The 24503-nt window shown below is 40.4% G+C and overlaps 1 protein-coding gene across 3 annotated transcripts; it reads right to left on the bottom strand.

The window, feature by feature from the left end:
• Window positions 1-1186: 1186 nt before the first annotated feature.
• On the bottom strand, window positions 1187-23567 carry IYD (iodotyrosine deiodinase). Of its 3 annotated transcripts, XM_082757111.1 has the most exons (7): window positions 23210-23339; window positions 22776-23001; window positions 13064-13258; window positions 10866-11025; window positions 8825-8981; window positions 6586-6809; window positions 1187-2024 (listed from the first exon to the last, which is right to left on the bottom strand). In XM_082757111.1, exons 1-6 carry the CDS (start codon window positions 23222-23224, stop codon window positions 6627-6629), a joined length of 936 nt encoding a protein of 311 aa, XP_082613237.1. In that variant the 5' UTR covers window positions 23225-23339; the 3' UTR covers window positions 1187-2024; window positions 6586-6626. The 3 variants fall into 3 exon arrangements, with proteins under 3 accessions (XP_082613237.1, XP_082613236.1, XP_082613235.1); XM_082757110.1 differs by lacking the exons at window positions 1187-2024; window positions 23210-23339 and adding an exon at window positions 23538-23567 and having other exon boundaries at window positions 2882-6809; XM_082757109.1 differs by lacking the exon at window positions 1187-2024 and having other exon boundaries at window positions 2883-6809.
• Between the last annotated feature and the right edge of the window lie 936 nt (window positions 23568-24503).

Genomic DNA, 24503 nt, shown 5'->3' with positions numbered 1-24503 from the left:
AACCCAATGACCTACACTTGAACTTGCGAATGCTGTAACATCACCCTCACTACCTTCAAGACAAAGGGCTGCTGAGCACAGCTGTCCTCCCTCCCCGGCCATGCTTTGCTCCATCCTCACCCTTTCCCAGAGAGGAACACTCCCTGCCCCAACAAAATGCTGCTTACTCAGCTTGTAAGCTCATTTTTTTTGGGGGGTAGGGTTACCATAAACTAAAAAAAGCAAGGGCAAAAGATAACAGAGCAGAGTGCACACTTAACAGGTTTGGGAGAGCAGGGATGCTATTCAGAAGGAGCTGAACAGTCTGCACAAATAGGCTGATAGGATCCCCATGGATTTCATCAATAATAAATCCACATCCTGCATCTGGGATAGAAGAGCCCAGTGTCAAAGTACAGGCTGGGGCCAGCTGTCTGTGGAGCAGCTCTTCAGAAAAGGACTCCAGGGTACATGGTGGACAATGAGCTGAATGTGTGTCAGCAGCATGCCCTTGCAGCAAAGAAGGTCAATCACATCCTGGGCTGCATTAGTAAAAGCAGAGCATGCAGATCCAGGGAAGTGATCCTTTTTTTCTATTTGACACTTGTGAGACCAAATCTGGCATACTACGTCCAATTTTAGCCTGTTCAGTACAAGAAAGATAGCGACATGCTGGAGCAAGCCCACCAAGCTGGCCAGGACTGTGTTTGTTGTCTGGAGAAGACAAGGCTCAGAGGAGACTTGATTGCTCAAAATACATACAGGCTGCCCAGAGAAGCTGTGGACTCTGCATCCTTAGAGATGTTCAGGATTTGACTAGACAAGACCTGGAGCATAGGCCTGCTTTGAGCAGAGGTTTGGATAGGATGAACTCCAGAAGTCCCTTTCAACCTCAGTTATTCTGTGATGCTAGAAAACCAGTATTTTAAGCTAAGTTTTCTAAAGGACTCTGTTCTCCTCTGAGTTCTGTTCACATCATTTTATAAAAGAAGCAGGTAGACCAAATCCAGAGCCTCTTAGAGATCTGGCCATAAGGTATCATGCTATAACATGCTAAAATTCCATCCTGTTTTGTTAATCCTGTCATGGATGTAAAAATTAAATCTCAACTGATTCCCCCAAGATGTTCTCTTCCTGAAAAGACAGTTTGCTCATCCAAATAAATGAAAAATACTTAGTTAAGTCTAAAACAATATAACGATAACTTCAATTTTAATTTTATTTAATAACATTCTGCATGGAATGGCAAAGTTTCTTCTTATTTCATTTGTGTAAAGAGTGCTGGGTGCGCAGGGAGTCTGGGCTCCTCCAACACGCACACACGTTACATCAGGCAGCTACTTTTGATGCTCCTAGGCTAATACATGTTCATTACTACTTCTAGAAAAGGCAGAGTTATTATAATTAGTTCCCGGATTCCAAACCCTCCCACTGGCGCATGCGTATCAGTCCCCAGTGGTCCCTCTGGGGGGGTCTCTCCTGCTGAAGGCTCGTAGTCTTCCTCCCAGGCTTTGTCCTTGTCCTTCTCCTTTGTCCACCTTGGCCGGATATCAGAAACTTGCCTGGTGTCCCATGCAATAGTCACAATAGTTAGCAGTTATTCTGAGACCCCTTTGTTCTCTTATCCCCAGATATCAGAGACTCAAGGTTTACCCTTCAAGCCCTTATCAACACGAATTGCTGGAACTTTCCTTACAATACTCTTAGATCAGGATTCTGATTCTAACAATTCTCTTCCTAGTGCAGAGAACAGAGAAGCAAACCAGTCCTGACTGCTTTGAATGAGATAGCAAACAAATGTAAAATGGAGAAAATAAACCTGTGTGAATGTTTTCAAAAGAATTGTCATAGTCCAAAAGCTTTAAATTGGTTCAGTCCCTGAAAGTTAATTATCGTAAACTCAGGTTGCATCACTGAATTTGAAGTAGTAGGAGAGACTTGCACCATTGCAGAGCCTCAGTCGTGGATTAAATTGGCATTGCCTCTAACTCTATACAAGAAAGAGAGAGAAGCACACCTTTCTACTTTGTCAGCTACTGGCAGACCTAGAGAGGAAAAAAAAAAAAAAAAGTTGTTAATTAAGAAGTACTGTTGGTTTAAGGCATTTCACCAAACAGGTAATATTTGGTAGAAACCACACAACAAACGAAAGGGAAGAAGAAACAGTAGAAGGTACTTGCAAGGCCTTAATTTACATGGCAATTAACAACGACAATCTGCAAAGATTTATAAGTGCCTTACACCATTCACCCTTGAGACAGAAAAATGGAATTCCCACATGAAGTAAGGGGAGTGCAATCCCTCTCAAAATACAAGAGCCTGAGGTACGCTACTGAGTACTGAAACATTGAGACTAGGCAGCACCAAACTCAACAGAGAAGGGAGGCTGAGTCTCTCTGGCTGTTCACGTAAGAGAAAAGAAACTCAGACGTGAGCCCTAAGCAATGATTCTTAGTGTCAGGCAGGGAACTAGTTCTTTTTAAGCCAGAGACCATCTCAGCATCTTTAAAGCTAAAGAAAGGGTTGAAGACACCATAGAATGTTGGCCCTGGCACAAAAATCTGGGGACCAGGACAGTAGAAAAGCACCCTAGGTAACCTGAGCCTCAAACTCCCCTGGGGAGGTGATTCCTCCCATTTGCTTCCTATATAGCAAAGGTCAGATGATCCCCACCTGGCAGATTTCACTTCACAAGGGTGGAGCCAAGAGGCCTTGTGGAATAGGCTCATCTACCTGGCTTCAATGTTTTAAGGTCAATGGCTCCTTATCACTAATAGAAATAACCTGACAAGGGGCTTAGTGGTTAGAGTTGACCTAATGAATTAACTACAAAAGGTGCGTAAGGGTCATATTTCTGCTAGTCATTCTGCGAGGAAAATTAGTACAGAGCCTGTTAAAATAAGATAAATAAACATAAATAAAAGAAAAAAGAAAATTACCTAAAAGGCAAAATTGCCGTCATAGATTTTCATCTGTCTAGTCATGACAGATAAAGAATATAGCAATCAGGAAGATGTTAATGTTATTTAAATATGCTTTTCTGAGATCTCTTCTTTATGCAGGACCTTTCAAAATCTAGTGCCATGACCTCTGACTGCAGTACTTACTTTGCCTGCATATAAACTATCATGTATAAATGCCAGGATCTGGATCCTCACTCCCCATTCAGGTCAAGGACCGGGCTGAAAGTTTTGGCTTTAATTTGGTTACATGACTACATTGCTGTTGTCGTGGTTTCCCCCAGCTGGCAGCTAAGCACCACACAGCCATTCGCTCACCCTCCCACCTCCTTCTCTGGGATAGGGGAGAGAAATAGGAAAACGAAGCCTGTGGGTTGAGACAGAGGCAGTTTATTAAGACAGGAAAATAATAATAATAATAATAATGATAATAGTATTGCTACTACTACTGTGTACAGAATAAGTGACGCACAATGCAATTGCTCACCACCCGCTGACCGATGCCCAGCCTATCCCCGAGCAGAGGGCCCCCCCATACAGGCTAGCCACCCCTATCTATTGTTTAGCATTACGTCAGAGGGTATGGAATAACCCTTTGGCCAGTTTGGGTCAGCTGTCCTGGGTCTGTCCCCTCCCAGCTCCTGCTGTACCCCTAGCCTGCCTGCTGGCAGTGTGAGGAATGTTTTAACAATTCGTGTCCATAAAGAACAATTCTGTTTGAAATGTTTGAATCCTGTCTGCCTCTGGGCCCTGCACTGGCAATTCAATGCTTGAACCACAGCTGCAGTGTGTCCCAGTCTCCCCCTCATTCCTCATTCTAGCCAATTTATCACTTCTTAAATTTATGAACCTGTTTGCTTTTGTTATTCCGGACTTCTATTTCTAACACTGCTATAGATGTGTCTGTGAATGGCTGGGGAAGAATGTTTTAATTACCCGTGTGTCTGGGAGTTTCAGAACAACTGATAACAACTAGTGACTGTTATGGGATACTATGTGGATCTTTGGTATCTGGTTAGGGGGGGGGCGAGAAAGAAGCTGAAAGGCGGCTGGGAGACAAGATTTGAAGAAGGTGTTTTGAAGAAGGTGTTCCGTAAACTTGGGATGGTGCCCAGTAAGTACAAAGGGGAAGAGGAAGACTGCGAGCCTTCAGCATGGAAGACCCCTAGAGACCCCCAGAAGAGACCCCAGAGGAGACTGCGCATGCTCCAGTAGGAGGGACTGCACCCCGGAAGCTAATTTTAATAATCTATTTTTTTTAGAAGTAGTAATGAATATGTATTAGTCTAGGAGCATAAAAATCAGTTGCTTGATGTAATTGGTGTGCATCCTGGTGGAGCGGAGACTCCCGGTGCACCCAGCGCTGTTTGCTTACCTCTATTCCTTTATATCCTTTAATAAATCCTATTTTTCATTTAATTCTAATTTGAATCCTGAGCCATTTATAACAGCAGGACAGAGCAAGAAGCTGAAACATCCTTGGCTTGGTGTAAGCACTGCTCTGCAACAATTAAAACATCAGCGTGTTCATCCTAATCTACAACATAGCACCCTACCAGCTCCTAGGAGGAAAATTAACTCTATCCTAGCTGAAACCAGGACAGCTGTTTTCTGGCAGGTCACAGGGAGAAGATTGGCTGGCTTGTGGGAGCTTCTGTACACATGGCTTTTAGGCTGCAGCCAAAGTGTTCCTCTAGATCTGGAAGTTTGAAGATGGTTGAGTGGTTAGAAAGCTGCCAGGCAGAGAAGGACCTGGGAGTATTGGTTGATAGTCGGCTGAATATGAGCCAGCAGTGTGCTCAGGTGGCCAAGAAGGCCAACAGCATCCTGGCTTGTATAAGAAGCAGTGTGGCCAGCAGGGTTAGGGAAGTGATTGTCCCTCTGTACTTGGCTCTGGTGAGGCTGCACCTCGAGTACTGTGTTCAGTTTTGGGCCCCTCGCTACAAGAAGGACATCGAGGTGCTCGAGCGAGTCCAGAGAATGGCAATGAAGCCGGTGAGGGGTCTGGAGAACAAGTCCTACAAGGAGCGGCTGAGGGAGCTGGGATTGTTCAGCCTGGAAAAGAGAAGGTTCAGGGGTGACCTTATCGCGCTCTATGGGTACCTTAAAGGAGGCTGTAGCGAGGTGGGGGTTGGTCTGTTCTCCCACGTGCCTGGTGACAGGACGAGGGGGAATGGGCTAAAGCTGTGCCAGAGGTGTTTTAGGTTGGATCTTAGGAAGAACTTCTTTACCAAAAGGGTTGTGAGGCATTGGAATGGGCTGCCCAGGGAAGTGGTGGAGTCACCATCCTTGGAGGTCTTTAAAAGACGTTTAGATGTTGAACTTAGTGATATGGTTTAGTGGAAGACTTGTTAGTGTTAGGTCAGAGGTTGGACTCTATGATCTTGAGGTCTCTTCCAACCTGGACAATTCTGTGATTCTACGAAATATGCCCTAACTGATTTCAGATATAGTGAAGTGAGTTAACTGGAGCAATCCATAAGGAGGGCTGAGGCTAACCTAGCTGGATGTGCCTGAAGGTATGTGTAACAGGGAGTGAGAGTAAGTAACAGCTTCAGGAAAGGACTACTCTCTTCCAGCATGTTTATCCCACGCTGTTCACAAAATAGGGTTGTAGGTACAGAACTGGCTACACAGATAGAGCCAGCAGAAATCTGAGTCCACGAGAGGGCTCTGCCGACACAGGCATCAGCAATGCAAATTCCTCCAATGCAGTAACTGAGTGGTACCAGTTCAAACCCTGCCCAGAGACAAGGCTTTTAGTAAGGAGCCTTGCTTTTGTGAGAAATGACCTTAAAATAAACTAAAATATGCCTGATATAATATGACTTGGAACACCTCTCATGCATTAGAGTCTGTAAAGCAGTTTAAATTTCAGAGTGTTAAATTGATATAGTTTCAGGTATAAACAGGGAGTTCTGGGCCTCTCCCAGTGGAAGCAGCAAATATAGAGGGCATGACTGAGAGCTGCCCTGGGATCCACCTGTGCCTGCCACAAGTATAAATAAATGGCAACAAGAAAATCACTTGGATGCCTTGTTCATGCTAGATCCCCCACAGCTGAAGGCGCTTGCACTAGCAGTAGTTTAAGAAACCGCTGTCTGGTATAGACAAGGCTTTTGAGCTCAGTCAGGTAGGGAAAACACTCCTGTATATGGGAAAAATATCTTCCTCCTACACAAAACTGAACACAGCAAAGTGAGGTAACATTTAAATAGTACACACTAATCAATAGCAAGACAACCGAGTTGATTATACCTCTTTATACCTTTAAATACAACCTCCATTAAAATTCTGAAGTAAAAATAGCTGTATAATGGTAATCACAAAAACATAAGGAGAAGATACATTCCAGTTCAAGGGAAGATTTGTCCCAATGATGCAAAAGAAAAAACAAGTGATGAAGGTCATTTAAATGCTATTGTATGTATCCACTGGAAGAACTGGCTAGGTTCACTGATAATACAGCACCTGTCAAGTACATGGTGCTTGACTGCTTGCTGCTATTAGTAGAAGCAGTCACCCTGATTATTAGCACTAAAAGACATGCAGCTCTAAACAGCCAGAACAGCAGTGACATATGAGCATGAAAGCTGGGCATAATACACAGGAAAAGCAGCAACCAGGTCAGCGGGCTGCTGCTTACTATCTGGCAGTAGGGTGTGCTCATTCTTCGTGGCACTGGGCTCACACGACTACCATGATGTCTTCCAGAGGCTTTCGGGTCAGCACAGGCACAGTGGCATCTCTCTTCGGATAGCCCACAGGGAGCAGCAAGAGCAGCTTCTCGTTCGCTGGGCGCCGGAGCAGTGCCCGGAGGTGAGGGCCACAGTTGAGGGGAGTGGTGGTCACGGTGTAGAGGCCTGCGTTCTGCAACAAGACCCACAGGAAGGGAGTGAGACCGACGGCTGTGCTGGCCAGCTGCATCCATTACTCTTGTGAAACCTGTGCACGTTTCTCACATCGCCTAGCCCACAAATGTTGGTTTCATTACACTCTTCTGCAGGCTTTACAACTGATTTACTAATTGCCTCGACAGTACCATGAAAGATGCCTGTTTTGCTTACAGAAAAGTACAACATTTCTCCACTGCAGCAATAGCACAGACTAATGGAAATAGCCCTGTTCTTTCTGACGTATCTGTGTTGTACAGCAGGAGCCTGCCTGGAGTGTACAGCATGATGGTGGGCCCATGGCTACAGGAAGCTGGGAAGCAGTTGTGGGGATATCACTGGAGTGTCATCCCATGGGGATCATCTGGCTCACACAGAGAGAGGCTTTGGTTCTCGCCCTCATATAGTTGGCAGGAAGATGTCTTTGTGAACACCTGTTGCTGCTCAAGAGTGGTACCTCACAGGAACAGGGAGCACAGGATATGCCTCTGAATTTGTCCAGGAGCCTGTTGGTATCTCTCACCATGGCCAATGTCCTGGCTTACATCAGAACCCCAGAATAAGTCTATGCATCATTCCTTCTCCTCATACAAAATCTCCCTAACACAAACACACGCACAAACAAACAAAAACACACTAAATGCTCTTAGGTAAAAGCTAAATGATCTGACAAAAAGTAAATAGCTGACACTATCCAAAATACAACCATACAGCTGAGGTGCTTCCTGAGAGCTGTGCCTGTGGATTTCAGTCTCTTCCTGCATCTAATGAAAGCATTCGGGGAGTCTTCAAGATATAAAAAGCAGCCAGGGAGACTTACTCAGGCAGTGTGCCTCTCATGTTAACATCTATGGTCTTCTGAAGAGAAAAGCTGGTAGTGGTGGTGTTGAATGCTATGAGTCCATGGCACTGTGTCCTTTAATGTTGTCAATTAACTTCTAAGAGCTGGGAAAGAGACAGCACTGAGGAGCCTAACAGTCGGTAGGGAGCCTCAGAAGTCTCACCTGATGGTGGGCTGGCTGGGGGGAAAGTGGGGCTTTGTCTCTCCTGCTGCTTCTGATTTGATTAAGGCACTAGTGACACAGCACCGGTTCTGCCCTATTCTTTGTGCATCCTCTTTGCTCTCAGCTCTCAAGACCCCTGTGCAGCTGCAGAACAGCTGTATCCCAGAGATGTGCATCTGCACTGCCTACATCTCAGATTTCCCATCCTGAAGAATCTCCTAAGGAACAGCAATGCAGGCAAGGAAACGTCACTCAGAACAGAATGGAGGAGAAATGGCAGTTCCTGGTAAGGAATTGGCCTAATAAAAGAGGTGGCAGCTTGCTGTTACCCTGCTGACAGGCCATACTAACAATCAGAATAACTTCACTAGTTAAGCACTTGTGTGAGTACATCAGATACATCGAGCAGAAAGGAACACTGAGAAACCACTGAGAAAATCCAATTGGTTGGTATCAAGCATGCTGAGCTTTAGAAATTAGTTCATTTTCAGAAATGCCTCCAAAAGCCTGATTGAAATAGTACAGCCTGTTCTGTAAAATATGTCCCTGATATTTTTCCAGTATTGCGAACTACAATGATTTGGACTCAAGCCATTTTTTAGGGGTTACTGAAAAGATAGTGTTAGTGCAGCACTGTACGGCCAAGCTTTGGTAACCTGCAGACCCTTGCTGTCCCTGCTAACATAAAACAGAAACTGCAGCTGCTGACATTGTGGCAGGAGAACAGTGACAACTCTGGAAGGAAGCTGCACCACTTTTTTCCTCTTGATAAGCAGTACTGAGGATAGGAGTCACCACAGACATGGACCTATGCAGAATAACTTTTAACCTCAGAACTAAGACCTTGCCAGGAATTGGAGCAGTCTAAAGGACTGATAATGTTAAAATCTAAAACTGGTTTGCTACTCATTTGCGCTGAATAGTTTTGGTATGTAATCAAGACCAGTATACTGACTCCCAGCCCAGCATGCCAGTGCTGTCAACATACCTGCAAAGCAGCAAGCAAGATGCCACAGGCAATAGAAACACTGATTTCATTGTAGTAGTGGGTCTTCTTTTTGCCATTTGGAAGCCTCCCATATACCTGCTTGAAAATGAGGATCAGATAGGGAGCAGTGTCCAAGTACTCTTTGATCCAATTTGTTCTGCAAAAGAAAAACATTAAAGACATTTATTTTGCAACCCTTTCACTTTACTGTAAGTCACATTTACTGTCTGTAATGTTGCAGTAAAGTTATATGACAATTATAGCAGTAGGCTAAAATTTAAAACATATTCTGTATGGGGATTAAGTGTTATCACCTTAAATAGAAACATTTCTGCAAAAAGCTTGAATAGACTTCTGAGGTTTAACACATTCAGCTGAAGAACTGATGTGCTCTCTCTGAAGAGTAGAATTGCATAAAAGTAGGAGGTAGGTCTTGACCTCTTATCTCTGAACTGGCCTCAGGAGCATTTGTCCTTGAGATGATTTAATTCCTGAAATTTTGCAAACCTGCAGCTCTACCTGTTACTATCAGTGCCAACATTTTTTTTGTAATTGCAGGGAAAACTGCTGGCAGAAAATATCAAAACTACTTGGTCTAATGTCTAAACCTGAATATGTTCTCACAGCAAAAATTGCTATTCTATTTCTGGATATTTCAGCCCTGTTAGAATTTATTTTGTTCCCAATTTCCTACTGTGAGAATATATACAAAAATGATGTCAGATTTATTTAAAAAAAAAAAAAAAGTTTATTTTGTACTGCTCTCACTCAAAATACAAAAAATAATTTATTTTAGTAGTTTGCATAGCAGATGTTTACATAGCACAAAACCACCTGAAAAATAATAACATTATGAAACAAATTGGGCAAATTAACCCTATAAAGCTTGTGCATATGCTTCATATGACAAGCCAAGACTTAGTAGATGTCTTCCCACTGTGTGAAGCTAAGCGAGTCAGGCAGTCTTTGCAGGGCATTTCAAAAAATTAAATACTGCATAATTCAACACTTGCATAGGATCTAGCCTCGGGGCTACTACAGTCAGCTGCAAAACTCTTAATAACTTTGGGAGTTTCATTGTTTGACAAATACCAGGAAAGAAATAGGAAAAAAGTTCTGGAAATAAAGGCTATATATATAATTTAAAAAAAAAAAAAAAAAAAGATGGTTCCAAATGCTTGGAAAAGTCTCAAAATGGAGAATATATAATCACTTTTTACTGGAGGCAATTTTACAGATCAGACACCAAGGCTTTACTCACATTTTTACATTTTTCTTTGCAATCATAAGTCTTAGAAATATCTTAAAAGGGGGAGGGAGAGAGTAAGAAAAGGATACAAGGAGAAATCAAGACACGCTTCTTTCATCACTTCAGTTTCCTAGACTGTAGTGCTTTCAGTAAGATTCCCATCATCTTGAGAATTAAGACAAATCCATACAACATGGATGGGCGAGGTGAATATTTGAATCATATATTTCACTCTTTCTCTGGTAAAATTGAAGCACACAGGCAGTGTGAGATTTTTTATAGTTTCTTTGTTTTTTGTTTGTTCCTGTGTGTATCTGTCAGGTGCTGCATCTCACCTGACCCATAGAACAAGGTGGCCAGAATTAAGATAGACAGTCAAAAAATATGTTAGCTCCTCCTGGGTGGGAGCTCCAACTTTCCTTAGACAGGAGATTCTTCTTCCCAGATGTGAGTTAGCAAAAGGACCACAATATATAGACCCTGGCAACTCACCAGCTGGGAGTCTCTGATCTCATCTTCCTTCTTTTTCTGTAATCAGGAAGTGGGAAATATTTACAGCTGCCCTCCTAAGCAGCACTACAAAACTGGGGAGTTTAAGGAGCACGGACTTGAAATAAGATTTTGAAATAAGATTTTTTTAAAAACAGAACTGAATACTTTCAAAGTTTTTTTCTCTTCCTGAAAATATGTGGAAGAAATTCAAAAAGACAAGCATGATCAAAACCTCCCAATACAGTCTTCTCTAGAGCAAAACATGGTTTTGAACCCCTTAGCCACTTGATTTTTTCATACCTTAGTCTCTTCAGGTCATTAACCCATTTGTCTCCCATCCTTTTTTTGTAGTTTATTTCTTCTTCTTCTTCTACTATCTCCCGAATCTTATGTTTTACATCTGGATCCTGCACCACCACAAAGGTCCAGGGCTCGGTGTGCGCTCCACTGGGTGAAGTACCTTGGTACGAGAACAGGAGATGATGAAAAACGCTTGGCACGATGATGAGTGAGGGTGTGCAGTGAAAGATATCAGCTCTTCTTTGTGGGCTTTCAGACTGGCCATCAGAGCGATGGAAAAGCAAGCTGATGAGCTGGGGGAATAAAGGACTGAGACAAGTTTTGGCAGGCAGGCTACACATTTGTTTCTCAAAGAATGTGACGTCCCAATCAATGACAGATTAGTCCTTTCAGGTAGCCATCTTACAGGAAAGAAACGTTAGGGGTTTGTAAAAATTCCTTTGTGGTTCTTTATGATGAGGCAATCTGACGATGCAGTAATGTTAATGCAAATATTACACCCAAAGCAACACATCGTCTGAATATGCAACCAACTCCGAGAAATTATTTTAGCTGAAGGGCAAAGCTAATGGCTTTCAGGGAAACAAGGCTAACGAACCATCCGCAGGAATCTGTTGCTGGCTGACAACGATGAGGAACTGCACAATGCAGACATCTGCCATATAGCACACAGGTCTGCATTTGTTGTCCCAAAGACAGCTGGTGCACGTAGGTGTGCACATATTAAATCTGCACTTGCTCATTCAGCCCTGATCATTACACACCAACACTATCAGTGAATATTTTAACTGCCTAACAGATGAAAGCCAGAGGCTGAAGAACACAGTTATCTGTACTAGCTCACAGAGAAATAGGCTAAGGACATTTTTCAGGTCTCTCTAGACCCTCATAAACATTCTAAAAATATTTGAAGGTCTTGAATACATATTATATTTGCTTATGTAAGCACTGATTTCAGCCTGAGAAGCACTGAATAAGCAGCTTGAACTACCTATCTCTTATATTAAAATGTGTTTGTATCAAGAACCTCATCTCTCTTCTGTTTTGGATAAGAACTGATGACATTTCTGTTTTGCTTTTTTTTTTTTTTTTTTTTTTTTTTAATTATTTTCTTCTGCACATCCCAAAGCTTTCAGGGTTACAAAGTACTTCATCTGCACTCCAGGCTTGTTCACTTTGCTGCATTTGCCAAAACATGTTCAGTGTTTTAATGACTCCCAGCTAATTAGAGGAAGATGGAGACTCATTACAGTGCAGTAACAAAGCTGCTTACAGTTTTTAAAGGGAAAACAATGCACCTCAAATGCTAAGAATCTCTTTATTATTAATCCTACTAGAGGCTATTGAATTTTCCTGTAAGGCAGCCTGTGAATACTTCGCTATACTAACAGTGACTGGTTCACAGAAGAAGAGAAATAATGAGGGTCAAATCCAATACTGGCTGAAGTCAATGTTATTAAAGCAGAAATGAGATTAGGTGAGGACATTACAGTAATGATTTGAAATACAAGTTCTCAAAAAAAATGAAAATTCATATCTGATCCTTAAGCAACCTCAACCAGGGTCCTCAGCATAACACTCCAGTCATATAGGGGCCTGGCACTGATGCTGAAAGGACTGGAAAAGCTGTTTTGTTCTCAGACTGAAACCTTTTTCCTATAATAATCCTTAACCATTTATGTCATCCAAAATGTTTCACATAGCTGGGACAATTTAATCAATTTGTCTGCAGAAAAACAGCAACAACAGGAAAAAAAAAAAAGTGCTAATATCACAATGAATTAAATTTTAAAGTATGTGAAGTACACATGCTTTGACACTTCTGAGAGAAAAGACTTCAATGTTTATATTTGAAAGATGTTTCACAGAACTGTATTTAAATTTTAGTTTTAAAAAGATCTTTTAAAGCTTAAAACAAAAGATTTTGTTTCATGCTGTTGAAATGTTTTCTTTACATTTTGGGTGCACTGAAAATACAAGAGGATTAGAAATGCTCCAAACTAGTTCCCAACATGCAGTTGTTAAAGCTGAGTAATTTTCAATCAATCAATGGGTGCTTACTTCTTGTGGCTCCAGGTGAGTCTAGGAACACCGTAATCCAAGTGCCAATTCCCTTGTTTTTTCCATACCACTTTTAAACAGTAGAGCAGCAATGCTGAAGCTTTTGTCTTTCAGACCTTGAACCATTCAGTACCCACCTGCTGTTCTGATGACATTATCGATAACCTCCCTGGGGACTGGCTCATCACTGAGAAACCTGACAGACCTCCTCTTGTTGAGAAGTTCATAGAAGGCCTGTGACCTTTTAATCATTTCAGCCTCAGAGTAGCGTTCCGCAAAGAAGGGGACATGGGCAACATTTTCATCAAGTCCTTGCCACTCTTCATCAACCTCTGCAAGAAAATAAGCTTGGTTAGGGATTTTGTTGTTGTTGTTGGAGAGAGCTGTTTGCATCTTTGACATTCTCCACTGTAATGCACTTTGGCCAGCATTGGCATACATTGCATTTCTACACTACTAGCAAGCCAAAGTCTGAGGTTCCAGTTGACACAACTCATTGATCCCAAGCTGCAGCTACTGAACAAACACGTTGTTTAAATACCAAGAGGCAGAAGGGTCCTGGCTGGCTGTAGCAAGTGCCATCTAGGAAGAAGTTACAGCCATCTGTACTTCAGTCTACAAGTGTGCCTGTAAACGTAGGGTACAGGCTGAAACAGTAGTGAAAAGGTACTTTTCTCAGTAAGAGAATGTGAACATGTATGTGCATCCCCAAGCAGTCTAGTGAGAAAAAAATACCAATCAAATTACTGAAATTGAGATGGCTTGACTACCGAGATGTGTAAAATTTCCTCTGAAGAGCTGAATGTCAGCTTCTTCCTATATTTCTGTTTCATAGCAGAAGCATTACAATCTAGGCTCTGTACAAATGTGACTTTGTGGTTAAGTTCTTTGGTTTCACGATACTTTCAGCATAAGGGTAAATGGCATCTATACTTAGGATAACAACATATCAAATGCAGGATATCATGTTTCTTGTCTTTAATTTAAGAACTCAAAATGGTTCCTCATTTCTCTGAAAGCTGTCCCTTTGGCTTTCTTATACCATAAAAATGAATCTTCTGTTGTCTCTGAAATTTCTTATTTCTCCCCTGCATTCCTAGAATCAGCAAGGATAGCATTTTTTGCAACTATGACATGGAAGTTAAAGCCATTTAAATTTTGCATTTCTGCTAGTCAATAGTATTGAGCAATCTGCTACAAAGGGCTGAGTCAGGAAAAAGTATTCCAGTTCTTTTTCAGTTGCAATTAGGCTGTTATTCCAAAATCACAGCAATCTGCAGTGCAAATTCAAACATCAATTACTTCTGTGTTTTAGTAGTATGCAGTTGCCTTAGAGACCAGGCTGATTTTTTTTGTCCACCTTATAATCAGCAGTGAAATATTAACAAGTGTGGCTTAGCACGTGTGAGAGGCTGCAATATACCCAGTTTCATATGCTGAACCTAAAGAGTGATTCTGGACCCCAAACAACATAAATTTAATTTTACATACAAAGAAGTTACCCAGAAAGTTTGTCCCTTTTAGCATTTCACGTCTGCATTGTCAAGTCTGGAAGAACCTGGCTCCAGGGTAATGGGAATCAGAGACCAGATGTAAAAAATATTTTTGTGGGAATCTTGCACACTCAAACTGAAGAGGAGGAAGAGAACAGCTCTTTATAGCATTCCCTTTGAGTTTTACACTTAGCCCAGTAAATTATTCATTATTCAATAGCAATTAACTCCTAGAGCTTGCTCTTTGCTAGGATTCTGATCACCTTCTCTTTCAGAAACTTTCACACCCTCTTTTTTGCTGCTCCTCCTCCACAATCAGTGAAGGCAATACCACTGGATTACAAAGGCTATGTTTACACTAGCAAGTAGTGTGATGCAACACAAGTGGATATGTCAAAAGAAAGAGCTTCTGCCAAGGACCCGGTGTTCAGCACTGTACCTGTTTTAGAGCTGTTATTCTGCAGGAGGTCTAAGCTGTTCCAATGAACTGAACATCCATCAGTAAACCAAAGAAATTAAGACAATTAAGAGATTCCATTGAATCTGATCTAAATGCTTTATCCATACTGAAACACTCACAGATGCATCCAAAAATACTTTTCTCTAGCCCAAAGAAATTGTCTTTCATATTCCTTAACACACGCTTCTCAAAGAAAAAGTTGGGCACCGTGTCAGAAAGCTGGTAAATACAAGTGTGTTAGGACAGGCTGGCCCCACTCCCCCTGCACCAGCAGGGCTAAAAAGTGAAATGTAAAAGTTAAAAACCTTCCACAGACATAAGCTGAGACAGTGATTGCTGACAGCTGAAGGATTTGAGAGAAGAATTGATGAAACCAAAATGTATTAAACCCTAAGGGAAAAAACAAGGAGCTGCAGGATAGCAAATCATCAACCCATTCTGACTTGCCTGAGGACTGTCTTGCCAGTAGAGAAATTCAGGTGTCTCATTAGGAATGATAAACGTATCCTTGTTCAGTCTAGTAACTCATTAGCCCTACCTGTCCACCATGTGTATTAGCCAATGCCTAATTGCTTTGTAGTCTTAAGCTGTATATACGTGAACTTGAATCACATGTTGTAAAAGCAACCCAGAGGGGAAAGGTTACGGAGAGAATGCTCTTTCTCAGGCCCATTGATACAGACAGAACAGAAAAACATGCTTTAAGTGCATGAATTCTCCTGAAAGCTTTTCTTGAAGGTCTTATGGGCCTGGAAGATAGTTTTCATCCTGCAGCTGGTCTCTCCAAATTCATCTTATGTATAGTGTTTTTTCTACTACAACCAAGATACTTGTTGCCAAACTAAGATTTAACAATAACATTGACTGACACACGTCTTAATGTTATCTATAGGCATGTACATAAGAGGATTTTCTACATGGGTAAAAAGATTTTTATGAAAACAAAACAAAAAAATCACTTAAATCAGCTGAGGTTGTACATGTGTGTCAGAAGTTAGAATCTGACCAGAAAACTATACTGAAAGTAGAATAGAATAGAATAGAATAGAATAGAATAGAATAGAATAGAATAGAATAGAATAGAATAGAATAGAATAGAATAGAATAGAATAGAATAGAATAGAATAGAATAGAATAGAGTCCTGGTGAAAATTTCAGGTCAAACTACACTACTTGTGTTCATATCAGCATGATGTAGTGATCATCCCTACCCATTTCTCAAGCTTACAAAGCTGAGTGCCCTGGGAAATAGGAATAGACTATTTCTATTCTAGAATAACTTAGAAATAGTCAAATAAAAACTTAATTCCGGGACCCAAGGGTTCTTATGTGCTCTCACTGTTTGCTTTCTTCTAATGAGGTTTTTATCAAAGTTCAGAAAGCAGGAACTACTTTCAATGCATTGTACCTTTTTATTCAGCCACTGATGGAGGAGGCTTTATAGTCTAACCTTGGCTCCTAAACTAATCCATGTCGTGCTTGGTCATCTCTTTTTCCACTATTATTGCAAAACCGTCAGAAATCATTCTGAGTCACAGATACTAGGACTGGTCTACAAACTACTGAAACCTTTACAAAAGAGTTTTGTCAAATGGGAGCAAAGGCTGGAGGAAATTTATGTAATCTATCTGATTTTGAAACACAAGGTGAGGAATGTCAGGTAGATGATAAGCCATCAATACATACATAAATGTTGAAGAACGGAAGGATGAACAGCAAGGATTGTTGAATCCAACTCCCTTGAAGCCCTGGATATTTTAAAGAGTAATCAATTGCAGTATGAGTTCTAAGGACTACATTTTTAAGCTTCTCTATCTTCTCTCCATCAATTTTATAGAATGGACAGAACACTCTAGAACTGGGATTTAGCCAACAAATTTTGTTCAGGTTTCTCACTTAAAAAAAGACATGACATGGATGGAAAAAACAAGATGCAGCAACAATAGCAGTACCTGCTTTGACATGTTCAGGAAATTAATTAATAAAATTAGGGAATAATTCATGTTGTGGTAGATTGCAAAGAAACACAAAAGTAGCATGACTAAAACAAGTCATACTTGAATCAGGCCATGCCTTTAAGAGAGAGTTGCCTCAACTGTGTCATTGCTATGCAGTATATGGTGGAAGCACAGCTTGCTAGGTACAAACTGAAGAGGAAATACTATGACAATACTAGAAACCAGTCTTCCCATCTGAACAATTGAATACCTTTATCAAATAACTGGTTCTTTTCATGATGCGGTGATTATCTTAGCTTTGGTTTCAGTGAGATGGGAGGACATTCTAAAAAAATTTAAAAAAATAAATAAATCTCTACACTGAGATTATCAGTTCACTCAATTTAATTGACTAAATGGCAAGTTAAGGAAAAGTAAGTCTAACTTGGGGAAAATGGGGGATTAAATAAAAGTAAGTTGGAGAACTCAGACTGAAGAATTTGGAAATCAGAAATCAGGGAGATTTGGCATTTCTTTAAATCAGAGATATAAAATTCATCATACACGTAACCGTTTGAATAAAAATATCAAATAAAATATCTATAGGCAACTATGAATTAAAGGAAATTATTAGTTAGCACACAAAGTAAAACTTTGTAAGTTAGAAAGTATAAAATTTGCAGTATTGCCTACGGTCAAGCTGAGTTAAATTTTATGTGGTTTGTTTGCATGGATTTTTTTTTCCTTGTAAGCAGAAGAGAAGAAAAGCAGCTGCTGTGTTGCCAAGATGGTTCAGCATAATATTTGTGCAGCAAAAAAAGTGAATATATTTTCAAAAATCTTGAACATGGGGCAAAGGTGAGGTGACTAGTGAGAATTAAAATATGAGAAGCATCTTATCTAAACTTAAGTTTTAAACTTCTGAATGCACTCAAAATGGGAATACCGGATGAGGCAGGAGAAGAACCTAGAAATAAGAGAACTGATGCACAAAAGCAAAGCTCTCCTGGAAATATTCTTTTAAATAAATTCATCTATTATTTATTCTTTTCTACCATGTGTCTACCATTCATTCTTAGCAGTTAATCTTATCCATATGCTAAGCTAAAATCATTATCAGCACCATCTGCTTAGTGCATGCTCTCTATGTCTTTAATATCTATGTTTGGACATACTTCTGTCTGTATGGTCACGTTATACGATACTACAAATGTCTTGTTTACATCTCTGTGTATTCCATCATTTGATGGACAACAGACATCCTGCTAGTCAGTCTATTATCTTGTTAACCACATTATCAACATTCCCATCAATTCTGTTCTGTTGTGCATCTACAATAGTCATCAGGCTTCCTGCTTTTTGAGCAAATCTGAAATAATTTTGGCTTAGATATCCGAAGTGAAATCTCATAGTAGAAGTGCTATTTCTCTATCTGAAATTCCACTCTGGATAGATTTTAGGATGATGTTTGTGTTGTTCCCAGCATTTCACATGGAAACTTATAATCAGCCTACAAATCATGTAATACATTTTCTGTTCATAATAACAATTCTTACTAAGTTCCAAATAACGTAAACTCACCTTGAATACAATGACATCTTATCTCATTTCTGTTGGCTACTTGTTTTACCCACACTGATAGTCTCTGTGTTATTGGCTCCTTGTAATTTATGTCATTAAGAAATTTCACTTGTACATCCTTGGTTTTGTGAAAGGATACAAGATAAAATTAACCATTGGTCTCAAGACTGATCCTTGAGAAACCTCACTAGTAACCTTAGTCTAGACTAAAGTGCTGGCTTTTGAAAGCAGTTCTTTCAGTTACTTCTCTAAGGAATTGCTTCCTAAATTTAGAATTCCTCTTCCTATTCTCTTTTCCGTGTAAAGATACAATGTATAGGAACATGATTAAATGCATACAAAGAAAGGCTGTGGATTTTTGGACCTAAAGTGCTGGGCAACTGACCATGTGATTTTTTGCTTGATTGATGGCAGACTGCTACATAATATGCCACTACAGGAATTCCAGTAATTAATCCAATCCTGAACTGAATGTGTCACCTAATGGGAAGATAAAGGAGATAGAGTGCCTTACCTGCGGGGTATAAATAGTCATTAGCATGCTGACCCTCAAAACCCCAAGAGTTAGTCAGGGATCTTAACCAAAATAAGTGTCAAGTGGGAAAGACAGACTTTGGAAAAAAGAAGTCAGCAACAAAATATTGTGAAGAGAACTTCAAGCTGTAATATGGTTGCAGAAGGTTTCTTAAGATTTTCAAAGGAATAGAGCATTTTACCTAGTAAATGGAAAGCTGAGAATGAATCTGATTTCTGTCTCTAAACCACAGGAGGGTTATACACCAGGTCTGGAAATGTAGCACTGGAACTAGCAAAAGAGGATGGAACATGAAAAAATGGGTATAGACTACTATTAAGTAAGTTTAGGCAGGCAGACAGAAGAGGATTTTTAACCCATGGCATGAAGTTCTGGAATAGCCTTGCAGCAAGGTATTTAAATGGGGTCAGTTTTCAAGTTCAGTCAGCTAATGGCAAAGACTGGAGGGGCATGCGGCAGGGAAATAAACACAGTGATGCACAATGTCCATGTAAGTCTTGTGTTCTTAAATGACACAAAACATGAATTGTAATTAAATTGGAAAATTAAATTGATACTGTCTCACTCGTGTCAGTATTATCATTATTAAAATATATGGGGAACCTTTGAACTCAGGAAGAGGAGAAATACTTCTAAGTGGGAGAGGTCTATTATAAAAAATACTATAAGCAACAAGCACTGCACTCTGAGAAGAGATGGAACTTTTAGGCCTTTGCACATTGCTTTACACTCTTTATGAACACCACCAGGTGAAGTCCCCACAATTAAATACATTGCAATAAAATGCCTTTGCTGATAATCTCTGCAACTATCCCCAGACTAATAAGGGTGTAAATAAAATTCATTCTGATCTTCCACACCACTGTAAACTGGGTCTGTATTTACCTTATCCATCAATTGTATTGATCTGAATATATGACCCAGAAACTAACTTATGTTTGTTCCTGATTTGAGCAGGGTGTATTGTAGTAATTAACTAGGGAAGGATGTGATTTCAGAATGAATGTGCACTAAACTCCCTGGGCTGAATAATCTGCCAGAACTCCTCTTTGCAACAATCTAGATCTAACTGTGTAAACCTGAAGCAGTGAGAGACCTGGTACCACCGCTTTGGGATCAGATGCCCACCACTAAGAGAGACCCCCTGTGATTCATGCTTCAAGTCAGGGCTGAAGAAACATGTTTTTGAGCTGTGTCTAACTGGTAATCAGACAAGGCCTACTATAGGACATGGCCACGTATACAGACCATTCCTACCAATTTGCAGCACAAGAGTCTCTCATTCTAGATCTCATAAATTAAGGAAGAAGATACAGGACAGATGGGTATGCAAACAATTCTGAAGTACTGCCAGCTAAGGCATTAAACAAATAGACTGATTGAATGCTTGCCACTTAACCAAAGAACTGGGTTTCTGCACTGAGAAACATCCTTCTCTTCAGATGCTGAAAGCATAACAGAGACAGGCTTGGGAGCACTTGGTCCTCCCTCTTCCTCCATTAAGAGGCTCTACTGAGCCTGACCAAGCAGATCAGCTAACTACACCAAACACTTTATTGCTCAAAGGTATGCCCCTTTCAGGGAAAACATCCCCTGCTGGTGCCACTTGAAAGGAGGTTCACAAGGCTGATGACGCCTGAGCAAGCTCAGTGCCTTTCTAATGGAACTGAAGAGCACAACTTGCCCTTTGCAGTGAGTGTTCCAGCACTGTAAGAGGGCTGTGCATGGTCAGTCTGCTTCATTCCCTTGGCAAGGTGCCCTTTGGTCATGGCCAAGCATCAAAAGACTTGGTCTTTTCCTACTCAGGGGATGTTCAAAATTCATCTTGTTTACCCAAAGCAACCTACCCTAGTCTTACACAAGGACTTAAAAATGCTTCATCTCCTCTAACTCAATTTTTCAATCAAATTCTCTTCAGAGGAACTTCGTCTTAAAGCACAAGCCAACTTGAGATGTTCAAGTAGAAATGAGTTTTTTAATAAAGATACATTTGTAAACTAGAAGAATTTGTAAGACAGGTAAAATATTCTGTACTGTTAAGAAAAACTGTTTACATTACGTGTTTACATTTTGGCATCTATTGTAGTCAGTGAAAGTTTTAACACTGACAACAAGGTGAAAATGGTTTGATCCTTTATTGTAGCAGTAGCAGAGTAACAAATCCCTTCCAAGGTGGCCATATGCTCTCCTCACTGAGGCTGGGCTTTTTCCTGCTGAAGAAAAATTTCTCAAGCATGGTGCAATTACTTTATTTTATCCGGAGATAAAGGACATGTCTGTTTTGCAAATATGTTGGCTTTGAATCAAATAGCATTAAGGGAAAGATGATTATTTCTTGTTAAAAGCAACATAGCAAGAAAGCCTAATTTACTGTTGGATTATAAGGTACATTGAGGGAGGTTTTATTTAAGCAAAATCTCCTTTCAACAGGAGCACAGATGTATATTTACCTGTCTTTTTTTTTTTTATATAAGCAATTTTAAACTAGTGCATTTGAATTTAGCACCTGAATAAAAGATAGGGAGAAAATAAGTCATAAAAGAATAACATTTTATATGTGGAGCTGCGACACTGAGGCTCCTTGTTAGGTGCTAATAGGTTTGTTTATTTAAAGGATCTAAATGACTGTAGTCAGATGTAACAATGATAATTCACAGATTTTTCACTTGAACTACCCACAAAAAGTTTAATTTGCAACAGTTTAACTGAACAAGTAAACAATTAGACAAAGGAAATATGGGATTTTCTTCATAGAAATCCTTTTGCATCGCATAAAGAAGATTACAACACATGAACTAACTTTCAAGCAAATGTTGTATATTTGGGAAATAGCACGGTTTAAAAGGTTCCAAGTATCAACTCTTCCTGGAAACTGATACACAACACTAACTCAAACTACACTGAACATTAAGAAATAGAGAGAAATAACGGTTCTAAGAAATTGGTATATGACACAAACTAGAATAATCAAGATTCCAAGAAAATTACTTAAAAAAATGTGTGGAAAAAAAAAAGTCTTTGAAACCAGTTGTGTTAACTGCAAGTTTAAAGATTTCGTAGGAATAAATGAAGGGAACTTAGGTAGGATAGTCAGGAAGCAAAAAGAAGGAACGGTGCACCTAATGCTCATGCTTTTGTCCAAGCTGAGCATCAGAAACCACTATTTCAAAAAAAGGCATTCTATATACAGTTTCAAATATGCAGTTGAGTGATCAGAGATTACCAGTCACTACATTTTATTCTAAAATATTTAACTCGACATACCTCCAGAATGATCCCACTGCTAATCCAGCTAAAGCTCTTGTGGACTCTCACAGAAATCACAAATAGAAGACTTTTGTAATACTGTAATAAACCCATTTCCATATTTTCTGGGGGTGATGAGATGAAACAGGTACTGTGCTGTAGCTCTAGAAGGTAAAGTGAGATGGAGGTGTCTACAAAGTCAGCATGCAGGCAGAAACTTTCTGCTCAGATCCTTCCTTACCACACCCTAATGAAGCCTGGAAAGAGGCTAGGGGGACTTTAGCAGCATCCCCTTTCTTTTCCTACATTCCCCACAGAATTCCTCACAGGTCTGAGATCCACTGGGTACAGGGCCGACAGTGGACTTTGGAAATGTGTTTTATTCTTGCACTCTGACCTGCGGACTCTGGAGGAAAGAGATTTAAACCAAGAGGGACACAACACCAGGACAGCCTCCTTCCACCAGCTGACAAGCTCACGGCATAGCAGCAGTATGCATTTCCATCACAGTAGGGAAGTCTAGAAGCTTTCACCTTGTTCATATCAGCAGACAAATTCAAACAACAAAATTGCTCAGCTAGGTTAGATTTTTCTTACCTTCTTCCTCTACCGGGTGGTCAGTGCCATCTTTTAAATCTTCATCTACCCATGGGCGAGATACAGGCTTGCTTTTAGTCTCATGTTTTTCCTTCTCTCCATTAGTCTTCTTCAGTATTACCCCAATCAAAACACATATAATGGCTATAAAGACTGGGGTTAGGGAAGAAAAGAGTGCCATGACTACAGAAACGTGGAGACTTCCTTCCAGGTTCAGGTTCCTGTCCTGAAAAGGAGAGGATTAAATGGGAAGAGCAGAAGGGCAGCAAGCAGGAAGGGGTGGACCCAAGGTTCACTCCTCAACCCTATCCCACTTCCACTTTCCAGCCACTGCCCCCACAGCCTCATCTGCGATGAGCTTCTGCTATTAAGCAGACCCAGATTTCGCTATTCTGGAAAGAAACTGCTTAGAAATATCAAGCAGAGGCACTGACCTCGTACACACACATAAATGCCAACAAGTGCAAAATAAATAAATAAGATCCTCCTGATTCCCAGGCCAAGTAGAAACACTTCTGCCCCTTATTTTTTTAGTTACGGTGATCCCAGTAATCCTGCCTGTAACAACAAGTACGAATAAGTGCCAAGTGGGAATGTGACTTTTAAAAACTGATGGCATCTCTGCAATGTTTAACTCATTGTGCTTAGTCACATCACGTGGACCCCAGGAAATCAGGATATCACAGAGAATGCAAGCTTACAGTGCCACCCTTGGCTGGGTAAACTGGTCAATACTGCAGATAAGTAAAGCTGTAGCATTACCTCTGTGTGAAGCATGAAGGAGATCAGTCGCAGAACCCTCTGTCTGTTCTGGATGTTTGGGGGAAGAGAAAAGGAATATTTCTTCTCAGCCCTCAGATTATTCCTTGAGTAAATTCCTTTCTTTTACTAATAAAAGTAAATTCCTTTCTCAAGGAATAATCTGAGGGCTAGAAATCTACACTGTGGTGAATTTTTAAACTGACATTCAGCTATTTTACCAAAGGAGAGATTAAAAGGTGATCCTAATCCAAGAATGGCCAATGTCTCAGGACTTTAACCCTTTTTTTTTTTTTTCCTCAGTCAGCTGCTTGGGAACTGAAACAACACAGCAGCACCAAAGCTGTGGGCTTTCCCAGCTCAGAAACACAATAACTACATCCACGTTGTTTCAGCATGTCCATCAAGCAGTCCCTATGTCCAAGACAGCTTGTGGTCCTTCCAGGCAATGTATGGGATCTGGGTAAGAAGGGTGCCCCTTAGAACTAGCTAGATGTGTGTAAAAATATGTCAGAAATCAAATAAGGAAGACATGCAAAGGTCATGCTATCTAATCCAGCAAAATGGGCAAAAGACAGTCACCTGCCTCTGATTAAGAGGGTAACCTGCTTGAAAATAAAAGCTGTGAATTTTTTCTTCTGCTTTCTCTATACAGGTGTGACCTGGGTTACAGGCTTGGATCACTGATCCTTGGTTGCCTGTTAAATAAATAAATAAAAATTTGCACTGTACAAGAATAGAAATGTGGGGAGGAAAAAAAAAAAAAAAAAAAAAAAAAAGTTTAATTTATCCTCTATCTCCTTGATTTAGAGCAGATATTTAAATTCATTTGTCCTGCCTGTCAGCCATCCAGTCAAGGAGAGAGATACTTCATCTAATCCCAATTAGAAACATCAAATTTGTTCATGTGAGTAGCAAGGGACCTACAGTTTCATCATACACATTTTCAACAGCCTCCTGTACAGCAGG

The sequence above is a fragment of the Aythya marila genome (assembly GCF_965140915.1).
Source record: "Aythya marila genome assembly, chromosome: 3".
In the NCBI taxonomy this organism is placed as follows: Eukaryota; Metazoa; Chordata; class Aves; order Anseriformes; family Anatidae; genus Aythya; species Aythya marila.
Note: the sequence above shows the minus strand (reverse complement) of the source record. Positions and strands in the feature narration are given on the sequence as shown.